The sequence below is a fragment of the Sciurus vulgaris genome (genome assembly GCF_902686455.1).
Source record: "Sciurus vulgaris genome assembly, chromosome: 6".
Lineage (NCBI taxonomy): Eukaryota > Metazoa > Chordata > Mammalia > Rodentia > Sciuridae > Sciurus > Sciurus vulgaris.
In genome coordinates this window covers 145,173,994-145,188,453 of record NC_136466.1, presented here as the reverse complement: position 1 = coordinate 145,188,453, position 14,460 = coordinate 145,173,994, and the positions used below count along the sequence as shown (strand labels likewise).

General features: G+C 36.5%; 1 protein-coding gene and 1 long non-coding RNA gene across 5 annotated transcripts in view; both read right to left on the bottom strand.

Moving 5' to 3' along the window:
• The window catches only part of DROSHA (drosha ribonuclease III), a 120,745-nt gene that overhangs the window by 47,297 nt on the left and 58,988 nt on the right, over window positions 1-14,460 (bottom strand). For 3 of the 4 annotated variants that reach the window (XM_079144479.1, XM_079144482.1, XM_079144481.1), the window contains 3 exons: window positions 11,691-11,815; window positions 10,000-10,099; window positions 8,357-8,464 (listed from right to left, as the gene is read on the bottom strand). In XM_079144479.1, coding sequence (XP_079000605.1) covers window positions 8,357-8,464; window positions 10,000-10,099; window positions 11,691-11,815 — 333 coding nt within the window. The remainder of the gene's footprint in view (window positions 1-8,356; window positions 8,465-9,999; window positions 10,100-11,690; window positions 11,816-14,460) is intronic. The other variant, XM_079144480.1, reaches the window with a different exon arrangement.
• On the bottom strand, window positions 49-7,792 carry LOC306663890. The gene is made up of 2 exons (XR_013764574.1): window positions 3,907-7,792; window positions 49-3,844 (listed from the first exon to the last, which is right to left on the bottom strand). It is a non-coding gene; the product is annotated as an uncharacterized lncRNA (long non-coding RNA).

Genomic DNA, 14,460 nt, shown 5'->3' with positions numbered 1-14,460 from the left:
CAGTTAAGGCACCTGAGGACATGGAACTTATATTTTTGCTTCAATCACTTTTCATTTGGCTGTACATTCCTTATTGGGAGATGATTTCATGAAAGGCATATTTTTTTTTTCTTTTCTTTAATAATGTTTCCCTAGAACTCAAGAGAATGAAGGAATCATTCTTATTCATCAGAACCTGGAGGATGGGCACAGCCCACAAAATGACTGACATATGCTTTGTATCATTTCAGTCTTTGAAGTATTTTAGGCTGGCATTGTTTAAAAATACATGAAAATGGATTTGCTTGAAACTACAGAAATCAGTTCCCTGTATTATTAACTTATAAAGACTAGTTCTACCAAATAGGATCTCTAATCAACAGAAAGTCTTTCTTGCCAGCTCCAGTCAATAAATATGCACTGAGCACCTCCACATGCCAGGCCTTACAACACTGGTGGAAAACTAGAAAGATGAACATACTGTTTTTGCTATCAAGAGCTTCAAAGAGATATGCCATTATGACCTGAGTTAGTGGCACTTTGTCCACTTTGTTTTTGTAAGTGCATTATTAAAAAACAACATGTGAACACAAAGTATGCGCCCAAAGTATGACACAATTTTGCAGCCATTTAAACTGCAGGAGGCTCAAGGAGTTGAAGCTGACATCTCAAAGTGATGAGCCATGAGAACTATGCAGTGACCACCATTCTGAAGTATGGACTAGACCTGGCAAGCTGCTTACTTTTTAATACTTCCTGAGAAGTTAATCATTACCTGTCAGGAAAGTAATGCCCACTTTAGAATTGAGTATTAAAAAGTCACTAGTTACACTTTAAGACCAGTTCTGTCTCACCGGAGGCCTACCCTTATGGTTTTAGTTCTACCTCTGGAAACAAACAAAACACATTTTGTGGCATGATCCTCCCATCTTCCCTAAGCTTAGGTAAGCCTTAGTTCCTTTAACCTTGTCTCATTTGAACAAGGTGGGGAGTACCTTCACCTTTTCCCCTATGCTTGCTCTAAACAGAGCCAATTTCTCCTTCCAAGTACGGCTGTTTCCTTGGAATACCATGGAAAGGTATGTATGATCCATCTCCACCTTAATTCCAGACAATCATCTTTCAATGTTACCTATGAGGCTGTTATAATCTTTAGTTCAGTTTTTAAAATTACTAATCTTTGCAAAGTTGAAATAAAATCAATGAGCATCGTACTTTCCACCCAACTAAACAAACAAATGAATAAACAAAAAACACTCCTTTGAGAGATTTTGAAAAAATGGTAGAATCTAGTTTTCAAATTTTCTTAAATTCTCTCAGGACAGTAGAGAAATCACACTAGCAAAACCAAACAGCTATGTTAAAACTAGATAAGGAATCCTCACAAACCATCAAATAAAAGTGAGTGAGAACAGAGAGCTATGGTGGCCTCAGCATTAGCATGAGAGAAAAGAGGAAGAGTAACGGAGCTTCTGATGGTCCTGAGAATGGAAGTACCCCAAAATAAACAGTACATATTCACTAAAAATGTGACTAAAACTAGAGAGGCCTGTGCACAATCTAATTCACAGGGTGAGAAAAGAGGCAGCTGGACAGTACTGGAGAAGCCTGGACCCCTTAAACACTCCAAACTAAAAACTGAAGCTCCCTTGCACGCTGAAGCTCTATCAAGAGGAGAGCGCTGGGAGTAAGAGGCATTGAGCAGGAGAGACACCATAAAGGGCAAAGGGAAGAAAAGGTCTAAATAAACAGAGGGGCTGGTGCCAGCCAGAGGCTGCATTTTTAACACTGCAGAAAGAACAGGAGGAGCTCAAGATCCCTAAAAAGCTCCCTGGTTTACACCTCCTTGCTAAAAGTACTGGGAAGTATTTCACTTATGGTACTTAATTTATTTCACTTAAATAACTTGAAGAGTAACAAAAGAGAATCAGTATCAAGTCTCAAGCAAGGATTTTGTAAAGAAACAAAACAGTTGGTGAGGGACAGATCCCTTTTTTAAAAAGTAGTCTAATAATGAAGGAAGACAGAATCTCTTTTTGGCAAACCGCCAGGAATTACTGGACATCTAAGTAATGACCCATCAATGACTGACAATGTAACACAAACAGAGACCACACCATTACTTATGAAAGTCTGGCAAAAACAGTGAACTTAAAATTGACCACTGCTGTTCAACAAAACTCTCTGTGAAGACAGAAATGTTGTTATCTGTGCTGCTACAAAAGGCACTAGCAACAGGGGTCTGCTCAGTGCTCAAAACATGGCTATGGCAATTGAGGAAATAAACTTGAAATTTCATTTAATTTTAATTAATTTAAATTTAAATAGCCACATGGCCAATGGTACTGTCTCAAACTACAGTTTTAGATCTAACTACCAGTTTAAAAAAAAAAAAAAAAAGGATGGAAGCAAGGTTAAATGACACCATAAAGTTGCAATCAGCAAAACCCAGACCAGACCCTAGAATACCTACAGAACACATGACCCATTTTCTCAAGAAATACTGACAAGAGAAAAAAATGAAAACCTATAGATTAAAAAGACATTAAAAAGGGGGGGGGGGGCATTAACTAGCCTGGTGTGCTGGTGTACACCTGTAATCCCAGCTACTCAGGAGGCTGAGGCATGAGGATCACAAGCTCAACATTAACCTCAGGACTTAGCAAGACCCTAACTCAACATTAAAAAAATTAAAAAGGGCTGTGGGTATAGCTCAGTGGTAGAGAGCCCCTGAGTTCAATTCCCAGTACTGAAAGAAAAAAAAAAAAATTAACTAATCGTAATGCATTATTATTGTTTGAACCTCAATTCAAACAGAAAATCAGGAAAATGTGAACAGTAGGTAGTTATCTGTATTATAGAAATGTTGTTGAGAATTGCTGAAGCTGAGTGATAGGTATACAGAGTTCATTATACTCTCTAATCTTCTAAGTGTTTAGAAAGTTTTCACCGGTAAAAATTAATAATTCTCTATTGGACCAGTTAGTCATTAAAACTTCTTTCCTTCCTTCACAAGTAGCACTATGTCTCCAGTAAAAAGCATCTCATGCAGTCCAAAAATCAAAATTCCTTTGTTAACTGTATTTGAATCACCTCTCAGAAGTCAAAATTTCTTTCTATGTGGTGCTAGGGATCAAACCCAGGTCTCACACATGCTAGGCAAGTGCTCTACCACTGAGCTATAGCTCTAGTTCTTTCTCATTTTGAGTCAAAGTCTCACTAAGTTGCCCAGGCTGGCCTCAAACTTGTGATGCTCCTGCCTCAGCCTCCCAAAAAGTTGGGATTAAGGCATGTGCCACACTACCAAATTACGCTATGTCCATGTACAAAACATACCACAATGAATTCTGCATATATATGCATATATTTCTTGCATATATAAACATACATATATACACATACATACACACACAATCATACTTAATTAAAATAATAACAAAAGGGATATCAGTAGAGTAGAGCAAGCTGATCAGGAGTTGCCGGGAGGGAGGAAAAGGGAAGGTACCAGTGAATGAGACTGAGCCAATTATCTTATGTTCATGTTTGAATATTACATAATGAATTCCACTATTATGTATAATTGTAATGTACCAATAAAAGAAAATGTCTTGTCCACAATCTGACATAGAAAATGCTTCCTTCAATTTGTTGTCCAAAATCTCTTAATCCCTAAAGATGTTTCTTCTCCCTGTGCAGTCATTCTTTGATAAATCACTGAGCAAGAGTACTAGGTCTGATGACACATGACAGCCTTCCATCCCATTTCAGATGGTCACTCCAGGAAAACAGCACATTTATCAACTCATCCAAAACACACCTCTCTCTCCACTCAAGTCAAACACACCAGCACAACATAGCTCCTATTCTCCCAGGCCTCCCGTTTCTCCTCAAGGAGTCGGTGTCCCCAGATGAACACCAGCCTCATACTGGTCATATGACTGTAAGGCACAGTTCTTTCCTCCTCATGAAGTTTTTTACTGCTTTCAACATACCTCCTTGACAAGACAGCATGGGACTAGGTGTCTACTTCCACAAAAGATTTCATTTAACCTAAGGTGCGAAACTCTTTCTTTTTTTTTGCACTACTGGGGATTGAACCCAGGACCTCACACACGTTAGGTAAGAGCTCTATCACTGAACTACAACCCTAGACCTTTTTATTTTGAGATAGCGTTTTACTTTGTTGCCTAGGTCAGCCTAGAACTTGCAATCTTTTTGCCTCAGCCTTCTGAGCAGCTGGGAGTTAAAGGTGTGCAACCACTATATCACGTATTCTTGGTACCCTTGTTAAAAAACCCAAATCCCTCAGGCTGGGGATATAGCTCAGTTGGTAGAGTGCTTGCCTTGCATGTACAAGGCCCTGGGTTCAATCCTTAGCACGGGGGAGGGGGGGAATCCCTATTCTTCAAGTACAGGTTCCACTGTGGCATGTTCCTTCTCTTCCTCTTCTAAGTCATCATGCTGCACTTTTTCCAGACTCAGATACAGGTTTTGATTTTTCTTCCAAAATGCCCAGAATTCAGTTGTAAGCAGCAACATGGAGAAAAATCCTACATCTGTTTCTCTCCAAATAGTCTGCATTTAGTTCACATATAACCACAGGTTACAGCACCTGTCCTGATTTCACTCCTCTTAACATTGGCTGGGACACCAGGTAGAATTTCCTAGTCTCCTAATAATCCTTGCCAACTTCTCTGACTGAAAAAAATGTACTCTGAGGGAGACGCTAGTAGTTAGGTTACTCTACCTTGGATTTATCACAGCAGTTTTATCTCCTGCAGCAGCCATACAGTCTCACAAGGGTTTTGCTAGGTATCTATTAGCAATTATTACCAATAAAGAGTAGTTCTATATTGATGAACTACCAAATAGAGGGGGAAAAAAAAAAAAAAAAAGCCCAAAGATTTCAGAGAAGCACTCAGTCTTTCTTCCCTTAAAATTAAGTACAAGCCCATCTATGATTGGCTTTGGGGTTATTCTAAATATTCAGTATATAAATTTATTTAACTGCTATTTCTCAAGTCACTCAGATTCTTATTCTTCATTATCCATAATAAGAAATACCTTTGTTTTGAAGGTTTTAAACTGCATTATTATATACCATCTGCTATCTTACTTGAAGTACACATACCAAAAGAAAACATTTATTCTATGATAAGAAATTAAATAACAGGGGCTGGGGTTACAGCTCAGTAGTACCACAGTGCTTGCCTAGCATGTGTGAGTCACTGGGTTTGATCCTCAGCACCAGAAAAAAATAAATAAATAAATAACAGTGTTGGTTCCATCTACAACTTAAAAAAAAAAAAAAAAAATTAAAGGGAATTAACAGTTACAAGGTGCAAACTAATATTACTTATACACAATAAGATCACTGTTTGCACCTCTCTTAAAAAGCTGCCAATTTATAAATATTTTTGAAATCTCTACTTCCAAAATCATGAAGGACAACCTAAAAGCCAAGTAAGCAATAAAAATGTTAACGTTTATAACTTGTGTGTAGTCACACATGGACTGAACTATACAAAAGAGGTTAAGACGACCATTAAAAATAAGACTAAAAGCAGCCGGCAAAATATATTCATAGTTTTATCTGATTTACACACACACACACACACACACACACACACACACACACACACACACACACAGGACTAGAGGGTACTATGTTGCCCCTTATTGTTTACCTTAAGAATTTCAAGGTAAAAAATTGAAACAAAATGTATAACTAACCTCAGTAATTTAGAGGTAATTATTATTACTTAAATTGCCCTTATCATTCTCCCCTACATCATTTCTACCTTACTTAAGCTTTTTGTATTTAAAACTAGAACTAGGTTGCTCAATTGTAATGAATGAAAGGATGAGTAACACTTCCAAATACTCTCAAGGTGGCATCTCTGTACATTAATTTTTAAGTTCAGTGCAGGTAACAATTTACTTTCACAATGTCAAGAATATTCACAGTGAAATCATATTTCATGTCAAGATAAACAAATATCTCATCTGTTCACCCCAAGTTGAGAGCTACAGAATGCCTCCAAGATGATTTGATGTTGATGTGTAAGAAGCTATCTCAAAGCAGAGATGTGTTTTGGTTTTGCTTCTGCTTGTAATAGTTCATCACCAGTCTCAACAATGTCATCATTCTTAGATTTCCTTTTCTCTTTCTTTTATTTTATTTTTATTTTTTGGTGTTACTGGGGCTGGAACCCAAGGCCTCCTACACACTAGGTAAGCACTCTACCACTGAGTTACAGCTCCATTTTCTTTTCTTTGGATTATATTGATTTTTCATGTAGCTGGCTAGTTCATTTTCATATACAAACTTTCTTTTTTTTTAACAAACCACAAATTCCTTCTATACACATGAACTCATAGGCAGCAATTTAGATTCTTATCAAGTCATTTAACATGAGGGTAATCTTACTTAAATGTTAAAAAGACATCTCCCAGGAGAAACAGGAAATGAAAGCATGACTTCTAAGTAGACAGCAGTTCTCTGTGGAATAGAGGGAGTTCTACAAAGTGAAAGTTATTATTATATCAGGAAGCATTCATTTTTGCAGGGGATAAACCAGGATCCCTTTTCTCTAATCATTAATCAAGGCGACTGAGTCCTTTTACCTACCAACCCTGAGAGAGAATATAGAAGACAACACAGAGAAAAAGAGAACTTAGTCCTCAGGCTGCCTCTCTACTAGCTGGAGAGCTAGAGCAAGACATCTGTGATATTGCTAAAGAATATAAAACTACACTGGAACAGATCACTTGCAATCTCTATTTTACCAAAAGTAAGGAAAAAAGGGTTCAATGCTTTAAAAAAAAAAAATGTGTTCAGTGGAATAAAACTGGCTTAAGAACTGCTACATAGAGCAGAGAAATCAAGTGAAACAAGACACTCTCTCCACACCAGCACCCAACCGTTTATCAGATACTTTCCCTCCCTCCTTTTACGAATTATGGCTCCACAAAAGGGTTTTGTTTGGAAAAAATAATTAAAAGTTCATCAACACAACTATAAAAACCACTAAACTAGAAGGCTCTAAGTTCTCTTTCAGTTCTTAATACATCACAATTTTATGAAACATTTTTACGTGTGTGGTGCTGTGGATCCAATGGTGCTAGGCCTCAAAATGCGCTAGGCAAGTGTTTCTACCACTGAGCCATTCCCACAGCCCCTAAAATGTTATAACTTCCTAAATAATGAACTCTGATTCACTTATCACTGAGTTTACCAAAGTTTGGCTTTATAGAAACACTAACTAGTAGAAAAAAAATGGGAGAGATATGGCTTCAAATAGTCCTGGGAAAGAATCAAAGCAAGAAAAATATTCACATCTCAAAGGACTGACAGTAAAAAATACTGGTCAACTGGAAAAATAACTGAGAAAATGTTGAATGTAATTGGCTACCACTGTAGATAATTATTCTAAAACTATTTAGCATTGCATCAATAGTAGTTCATGTTAATACAAAAATAGTTAGCTTTGGACATCACTTAGTAAATGAACTGTGCAGCAAAACTTTTAATTATTGGATTAAACCATACTGTTCAATATAATAATTAAATGCCAACATTGATTTTTTTCAAAAGATTCTTTATGATGAAATAAATATCTAAGAAGTTGCCTGAACTTATTACAATGCATGCTACCATCAAAACAGACAAGTAGAAGCCTGGACCTATTTTTCCAAAAGGCTAAACAAAGCAAATTACATTACCTGACCCAGTCTGCATACTCATTTCTTTTACTGTAATTCTCATGAAGTGTAACAAAAAGCTATCTTGAAGGGCTTAAGAATATGCTGGCTTTGAGATACCTAATCCGATGTAAATTCCACCCATGAGAAAGACAAAGATGCTCACTAATGAGTCAGTTATATGTGGCTGAAATATTTCTCTACTGAGTTCACCAAAGGGGGAAAAAATACTGTCATTTGGTTCAAATATGAAATGTATACTGATTCTGTTCATTAATGCCCTCAGTTCTTTGCAATGCAAATTTAAGTCATTGGTCCTGAAAGTTTGTAACCTCCCAAGGTCCTGTTTGGCTGCTGGATTATCTCTTTTGACAAGCATCTACGTGTGTGCTGCAAATAGGCAGGTGCACTGGAAGGCAGACTTATTTTCATCCAAAATAAAAAGACTGAATTACCACATACACTCCTTCCCCCTCACCCACATGCACAGACACGCACACAAAACAGCACCAGAACAGAAAACAAAAACAAACAACAGAAAACAATCTATGCTTCCTCATTTAGCCTCAGGGTAGTGTGTTCCACAGAAACTTTTCATTTAGAAAAATTTCAGTGCCAATGCCTTTTAAAGGAAGAGAGATGGGCATAATTGTGTTCTCAGAAGTGTCATCACCTGACAGACATCAGAACGAATGCCAGTTTTCCAGAATCCTTGGCTACTTAGTTCCACAGTTACTTCTCGCCTCATTGTATTCTTCTGTCGTATTTTTTGGAGTGCTTCCTAGAAAAGAACTCATTATGATGAGTAACTTGACAGTTGTAAAGCAATATTAAGCCAAACAGCAAGCATTAGAAAATAAGTTGGATTCACATATTCAATACTGTCTTTACAATTCAGTATCATCCTTCATTCAGGCACTCAAACCTCTTTTTGCAAAATTACAATATTTTATTTAAAATGAAGGTTGGGATGTGTGAAGCCATGGGTATAGGTGATCCTTCCTGGTAACTAGATAAGGAAAATTCTAAACCGAATCTACTAATCTGGCATATTTGAACAAAATATGCCCTTTCACTGATGAGAGAAACAAAATGTGGTATTTGGGATTTGAATTCAGCACTTAAAAATTATATTCATATCAAGCCTTATGTTAAGCATTTCCATCTAAGAAAGACAATCACTTAATCTCCAACCCAAAAATTCTAAAAATTACCTTCTAATTTGCAAACCTCTCTATACTCTTGCTACAAGGGGACATGATAAAAAAGAGACAATGATTCAAAATTTCACCTGTGAGACTCAATCAAGAACTGACTCTTCCCTTCACAGTCCTTCAGATAAGTAATTATAAAAAGCAATTTTATATTGGTATACATGCAGTTCAATAAAAAACCTCATAGGAATTCATAATAAACAGGAATCACCAGGACCTCCACCACTGATTAAGTTACTACTAAAGGCCAAATACTACAGGAGGGATGTTAAATGGGGCATTTCAGAAGCCCACATGCCTATCTTTTTCCTTAGGTGTACCAATACAGGGGACATTTCAGTCAGCCTCTCAGCCTTCAACCCTCCTTTATAAAGAGGCTGACTGGCTCAAGTCACAGTAAGTGACAAAGCTGGAATTCAAATACTCTCCCCAGCCTTCAACCCTTGCTCTTCTACTATCACAGCTGAATAAAACCTGACACAAAAATCTGTCTTGATACTGAATCCACTTATTCTCAAATGTAAACTAAAACATCAATCCTGGAATACAAGAATACTACTACTCATTGGTAAAGAAATATGGACTATGGGCTATCAAACCTTACAAAACAAGTTCACCCTGATAAACCAACAGAACTATGACTTTTTATGACCCTGAGTCAATGAGTAAGACTCAATGCTGCATAATGTGCACTTCATAATCAAAGATAAAAGGCTAATTTAGCAAATGTTAAGCTTTCTTCAATTTCTATGAAAGATATATTTGATGGGCTGGCAGTGCAACTCAATGGTAGAACATTTGTCTTACTCGTGCAAAGTCCTGGGTTGATATCCAGAACTGCCAAAAAGAAAAAAAAGATGATTCCCAAAGGCGGTAATCCATTAAGAAACCAGTCTTTTTAGAACTAAAAAAATCCTTTTCCCTTAGATACCAGGAGAATTTTTTGAAGTAATCAATGTACGAATGTGGGAGGGGAATAAAGTTTGGTTTTTTAAAAAAGTTTTTTTTAACTTATTCTAGAAGTATAGGGTAATGCAACAATCTTGGAATAAATGTGATGTACATTATCATTAATCACCAAGGAATCAGGTTCAATACCAACCTCCCTCTGTGCCAACTTCTGTTTGTCAGTTTGTTTGACTTTGGGACTGTTTGCTAGGAGGTGGCGAAGTTTCACATAACTTTTCCACAGTTTCTGATACCTAAGGAAAAGGACAAGACAGACATCTCAGACAGAGAAGGCAATTTACAGTGAAATAACCAATTATTTTAACAGGCCTGCTCAGTCATAAATTACATTCCTTTGAACATCCTTACTGGCAGCAAACCTTCATTCTAAGGAAGGATACCATTTGGGGGTTGGAAGGAGGGATGGCAAGTCATCTGGAACCTGGTGATTAAGTAGATTATTGCTTATTTGGATTGAAAATGACTGTGACTATAAAGATGAATTTCTGGAAACAATTCCAAGGAAGACACACAGAAACACTTTAGTCAATGGAAAAATGTCCCCTTTCTCATTGTTACCTTTTTACAAGTGAATGATTGCATTTAAATATGAAATATTTCTTTTATTGAAAGAAAACCCCTTCTTCAATAGGGCCAGTCAGTTAAAGAGTATTGGAATAGAGAACCCTGTTTGTGCTGATACCCAAGTCACATACCTATACCCATTTTTCCACTGGAGAGGGAAAAGATAAATGGTGTATACCAATTTGTATTTATCATAATCATAATAAGCATATTTGTAGTCAAATATGTGACAACCTGGATCAGTCTAAAGGGTACTGTTAAAACATCTGGGAATGAAGAGGATATGCAGTCCATCAATTCACATCCTGCCATCTGAGTCCACAAGAGCCTAATCACATTCTACTAACATTTTTCTGAGAAGAAGGGATTTGCAGAAGATTTTCTGTCATAATGAAACTGCTCCTTCTTTGGCCTGAACTGGGCCTCTCCTTTTTTGATAACATATTTTTTTTAGAGAATGGAGGAAAGAAAGAAGTACTTACACAGTGCCTGGTTCACTGCTTCATACTTTTATCCAAAGGGGGAAAAAAAAGAACAAAACCCTTTAGCCTCTTCTAATATATGTCAGCCAGAACTGTATTCATGAATTGAAAATCTCCCATTCCCTTTTCTCCCATCATGAATCCTTTATTTTAAAAAATTAAGTTAGGAAACTGTTTAACAAGGTAGGAAATCCAAACACTCCTGAAGAATATAATGGTACTATCTCCATTCCCACACATCCTCGTCTTCTCCCAGAAAAACACTAACATGCCAGTTGGAAAAACCCAAATGTGCAAAGTAACAACTCTTAAGAGTAGGACATCATGGCTCCTACTTCCAACACAACCCCTGAGTCTGCATGGAGTCTTGAGCTCTTATTAAAATGCCCCCCAAAATAGAATTGTGCAGAAATTCAGCAGTGCTAAGAACAAATATGGTGCTACTTTCCTTTAGAGGGCAATGAAAAAATAAAAAATAATAACAATAATTATTATAATGACAAATAAAGGAAAAGCTCCTAAAGTTTAAAACTATATAGGACTTATGTTGACCAAGATTGCCAAGGATAAATCTATTTTAATAATAACTTATTGTAGTCAAATAGGTAGAGAAAAAAATTATTCTTCAGGAGCTATCATTTGGTAACCTAAATTTGGAACATGACTCATTTCACTTAATTTTTAAAAAGGAAGATGTCCACTAAAGGGTATTCCTTTGCTAATTCAGCTGTTAGTAGAAGGTGAAAGTGGCTAAGACAAACACCGAGAAATATCTTACTGTGGGTCTCCTGCATAACTCAACTGTGCAGGGCGTATCCCAAAGTGGACGATAATCGGAAAAGTAATCACATCAGGGTTGAACTGCTCACGATCCAGTTGATCGATGCGGACAGAGCTCGGTTTCTAGAGAAAAAAAATCAAAGCCATTTATTCCCATAAGAAGTCTTTAAGTATTGACTTTAACCTAAATAGGGAAGGAATTAATCGGATTTTTTTCTAGGAAAGCCTTGTCCCCAATGGGAAAAAAAAAATGTCATTTAAAATTCTTTAATCATAGCAGCTATACTATATAAAAACTATAATGTCATCCCTGCAAATGAGTCTATGTCATTTGGCATAATGAACAATGATTTTATCCTTCTTTTGCAGTCTACACAGAAACCTTTAAAAATAAAACTTTTAAAAGGACACCTAGTCAGATATAACTTTTCCTTATCCTCTTCAAGGCACTGAGAAAGGATCCACATCACAGTGAAGAGATGTGCAGACATTTTCTGCTTTAATTTTATATTTCAAATGAATAGCTTATTTCTACTTAGGAAGCACAGACAGATGCCTCTATTTAAAGTCTTTCCCCCATTAGTTCTCAGTATATCTTGTATATTTCTTTTTTACACCTTTAAATTAGAAGGTAAGATGGTACCAAAGTCCAATAATTAAGCTTTTCTTATTATGTCCATGTATATTTTTGTATTTTAACAAAAAGCCTAATATTTTTTTTCCCCTTCATGTCTAATAAGAAAATAAGTAAATGGATGGTTCTTTCTAGGCCAAGTGTGAAATATTTTTCATTCTAAAAGTTTAAATTTGTGAAAAGAAGATAAAAATCAGAGGATGTCTTAGCAACCTCCTTGCTTATAATCAACTCCCAGGGCAGTCCCTAACTAGTAATTTGTTTCATGTCAAGACTGGGGGGTCTTTGGCTCAGTTACTTCAGAGGCTTTGGCTGCAGAATTGATGCACACAGGAGCAAATAAGCTGCATTCTGTCCCACAACCAGCACCCACAACCGGTCAGTGGCCCTGTTTGTGGGGGGATGTAGGGCTCTGATGTTAAAACCAGGAAAATCATCCCACAACTGGACAAGCTGGTCCCCTACCTACAACTATAGCACTGACCCAACTCATCATCTGACAGATGCAACTATGTGACAAAGAGAATAGATTTGTGCAAATTCGTCCATATTGACTTAAGTTTTATTTTAAAAATTTAAATGTCATTTAATAATCAAATTTCACTTGGGGCTTAATCTCAAATTTAAGAAATCAAAAAAAATTGTTCATAGGTAAATTAATATCAAATTATTTTAATACCCATTAGCAGTAGAGTAGAAACATGTTACTTAGGTCTAAGAATTATTTTTATTATTATGTAATCAAAGTGACAGGCTACATTTTTATAAAAGAATGCCATTGAATTATTCATGTTTCTGTGACTGTAAACACTAGGCTATAGTATCAACAGAGTAAACAGTGACTTAAAATATAATAACCAGGAACTGTGGCACACACCTGTAGTTTGCAGCTACTCAGGAGGCTAAAGAAGAAAGATCACTTGAGCCCAGAAGTTCAAGACCAGTCTGGACAACATAACAAGACTTTATTCTCAAAAATAAAAAAAAATATATATATAGTACATTTAAATTATGGGGAGTGGGGGAATTAAATAAGTTCTAGATTCTGACCATACCCTTCAACATCTATCATACTATCTCTGTGTAAGAACCAAAAATATTCTCACTAATGACCACAGTATTCCCTGGCAGAGGTAAAGTGCTTAGGGAGGAAGATTAATTTTTTTAGGTTCTACAGTAATGAAGTATTTAATGTGACCATAATGGCTCAAAAATTTTAATAAATTTCCCAACATTCTTGCCATTGGGCAGTCTTTCAAAGTAAGTACCAGAGAGGATAAAATGTATTATCATATCTACCTTAACCTCTGAGTAACTCTACACTTCTCAGGAGGATGTAACAGAAAGATGTTAACATGATATTAAACTATTTTTAAATAAACATTTTTTAAAAAGTAATTTCAACACATTCCTAAGCCTAACACCCAAACTTACCTTTCTTAATTTATTACTGATTATTTTCCAATGTAAGGCACCACAATATTTCATTCTGACTAGTCTGGTTTCCTCACTATCTTCAAAACTAACCTAACACCATCTCAAGGATGTACATTAACTATGTCAATAATCAATAGTTCTTGATTTCCCTGAGAACTCACTGTGGTGTTTATGAAGACTTCCTGGCAGTAAACTCTGCTGCAACTACAGGTTTTGCTGACTGATCCACTAACTCAACCATCATCACAGATTCCTGTTAGATGTCTACACCTTGAGTTTTCACCTGAGCAAGTATCATATATAATATGCAACATTCACTAGCACTGGCTCACACAGCAGTCCCTCAACTGAGTAGCTAAATGATGATAATCAAGACAGGTAAATGTCATCTATGCCATGAACTCAAAAATAAACAATGGATGATCAGAAGAATCAGGGGATTTTTAAAACTGCAAATTCCTGGGCCCCACTGCCTGGAGCATAAGGGATTGGGCCAGTCAGGGCATCCTTAGTTTTTTTTTTCAAAAGCTCTCCAACTGGTACAAGGATTTCAGGAAAAGTTAACTATGCCACAGAAGAAAGCCAAGGGTGATTATGTTCCCAAAGTATCCACTACAGAACAAGCAAGATCAAAGCATATGTCTCCCACCACCACCAACCCCACCATCTGACCCAGCTCTGAAACTGACAAGAAATA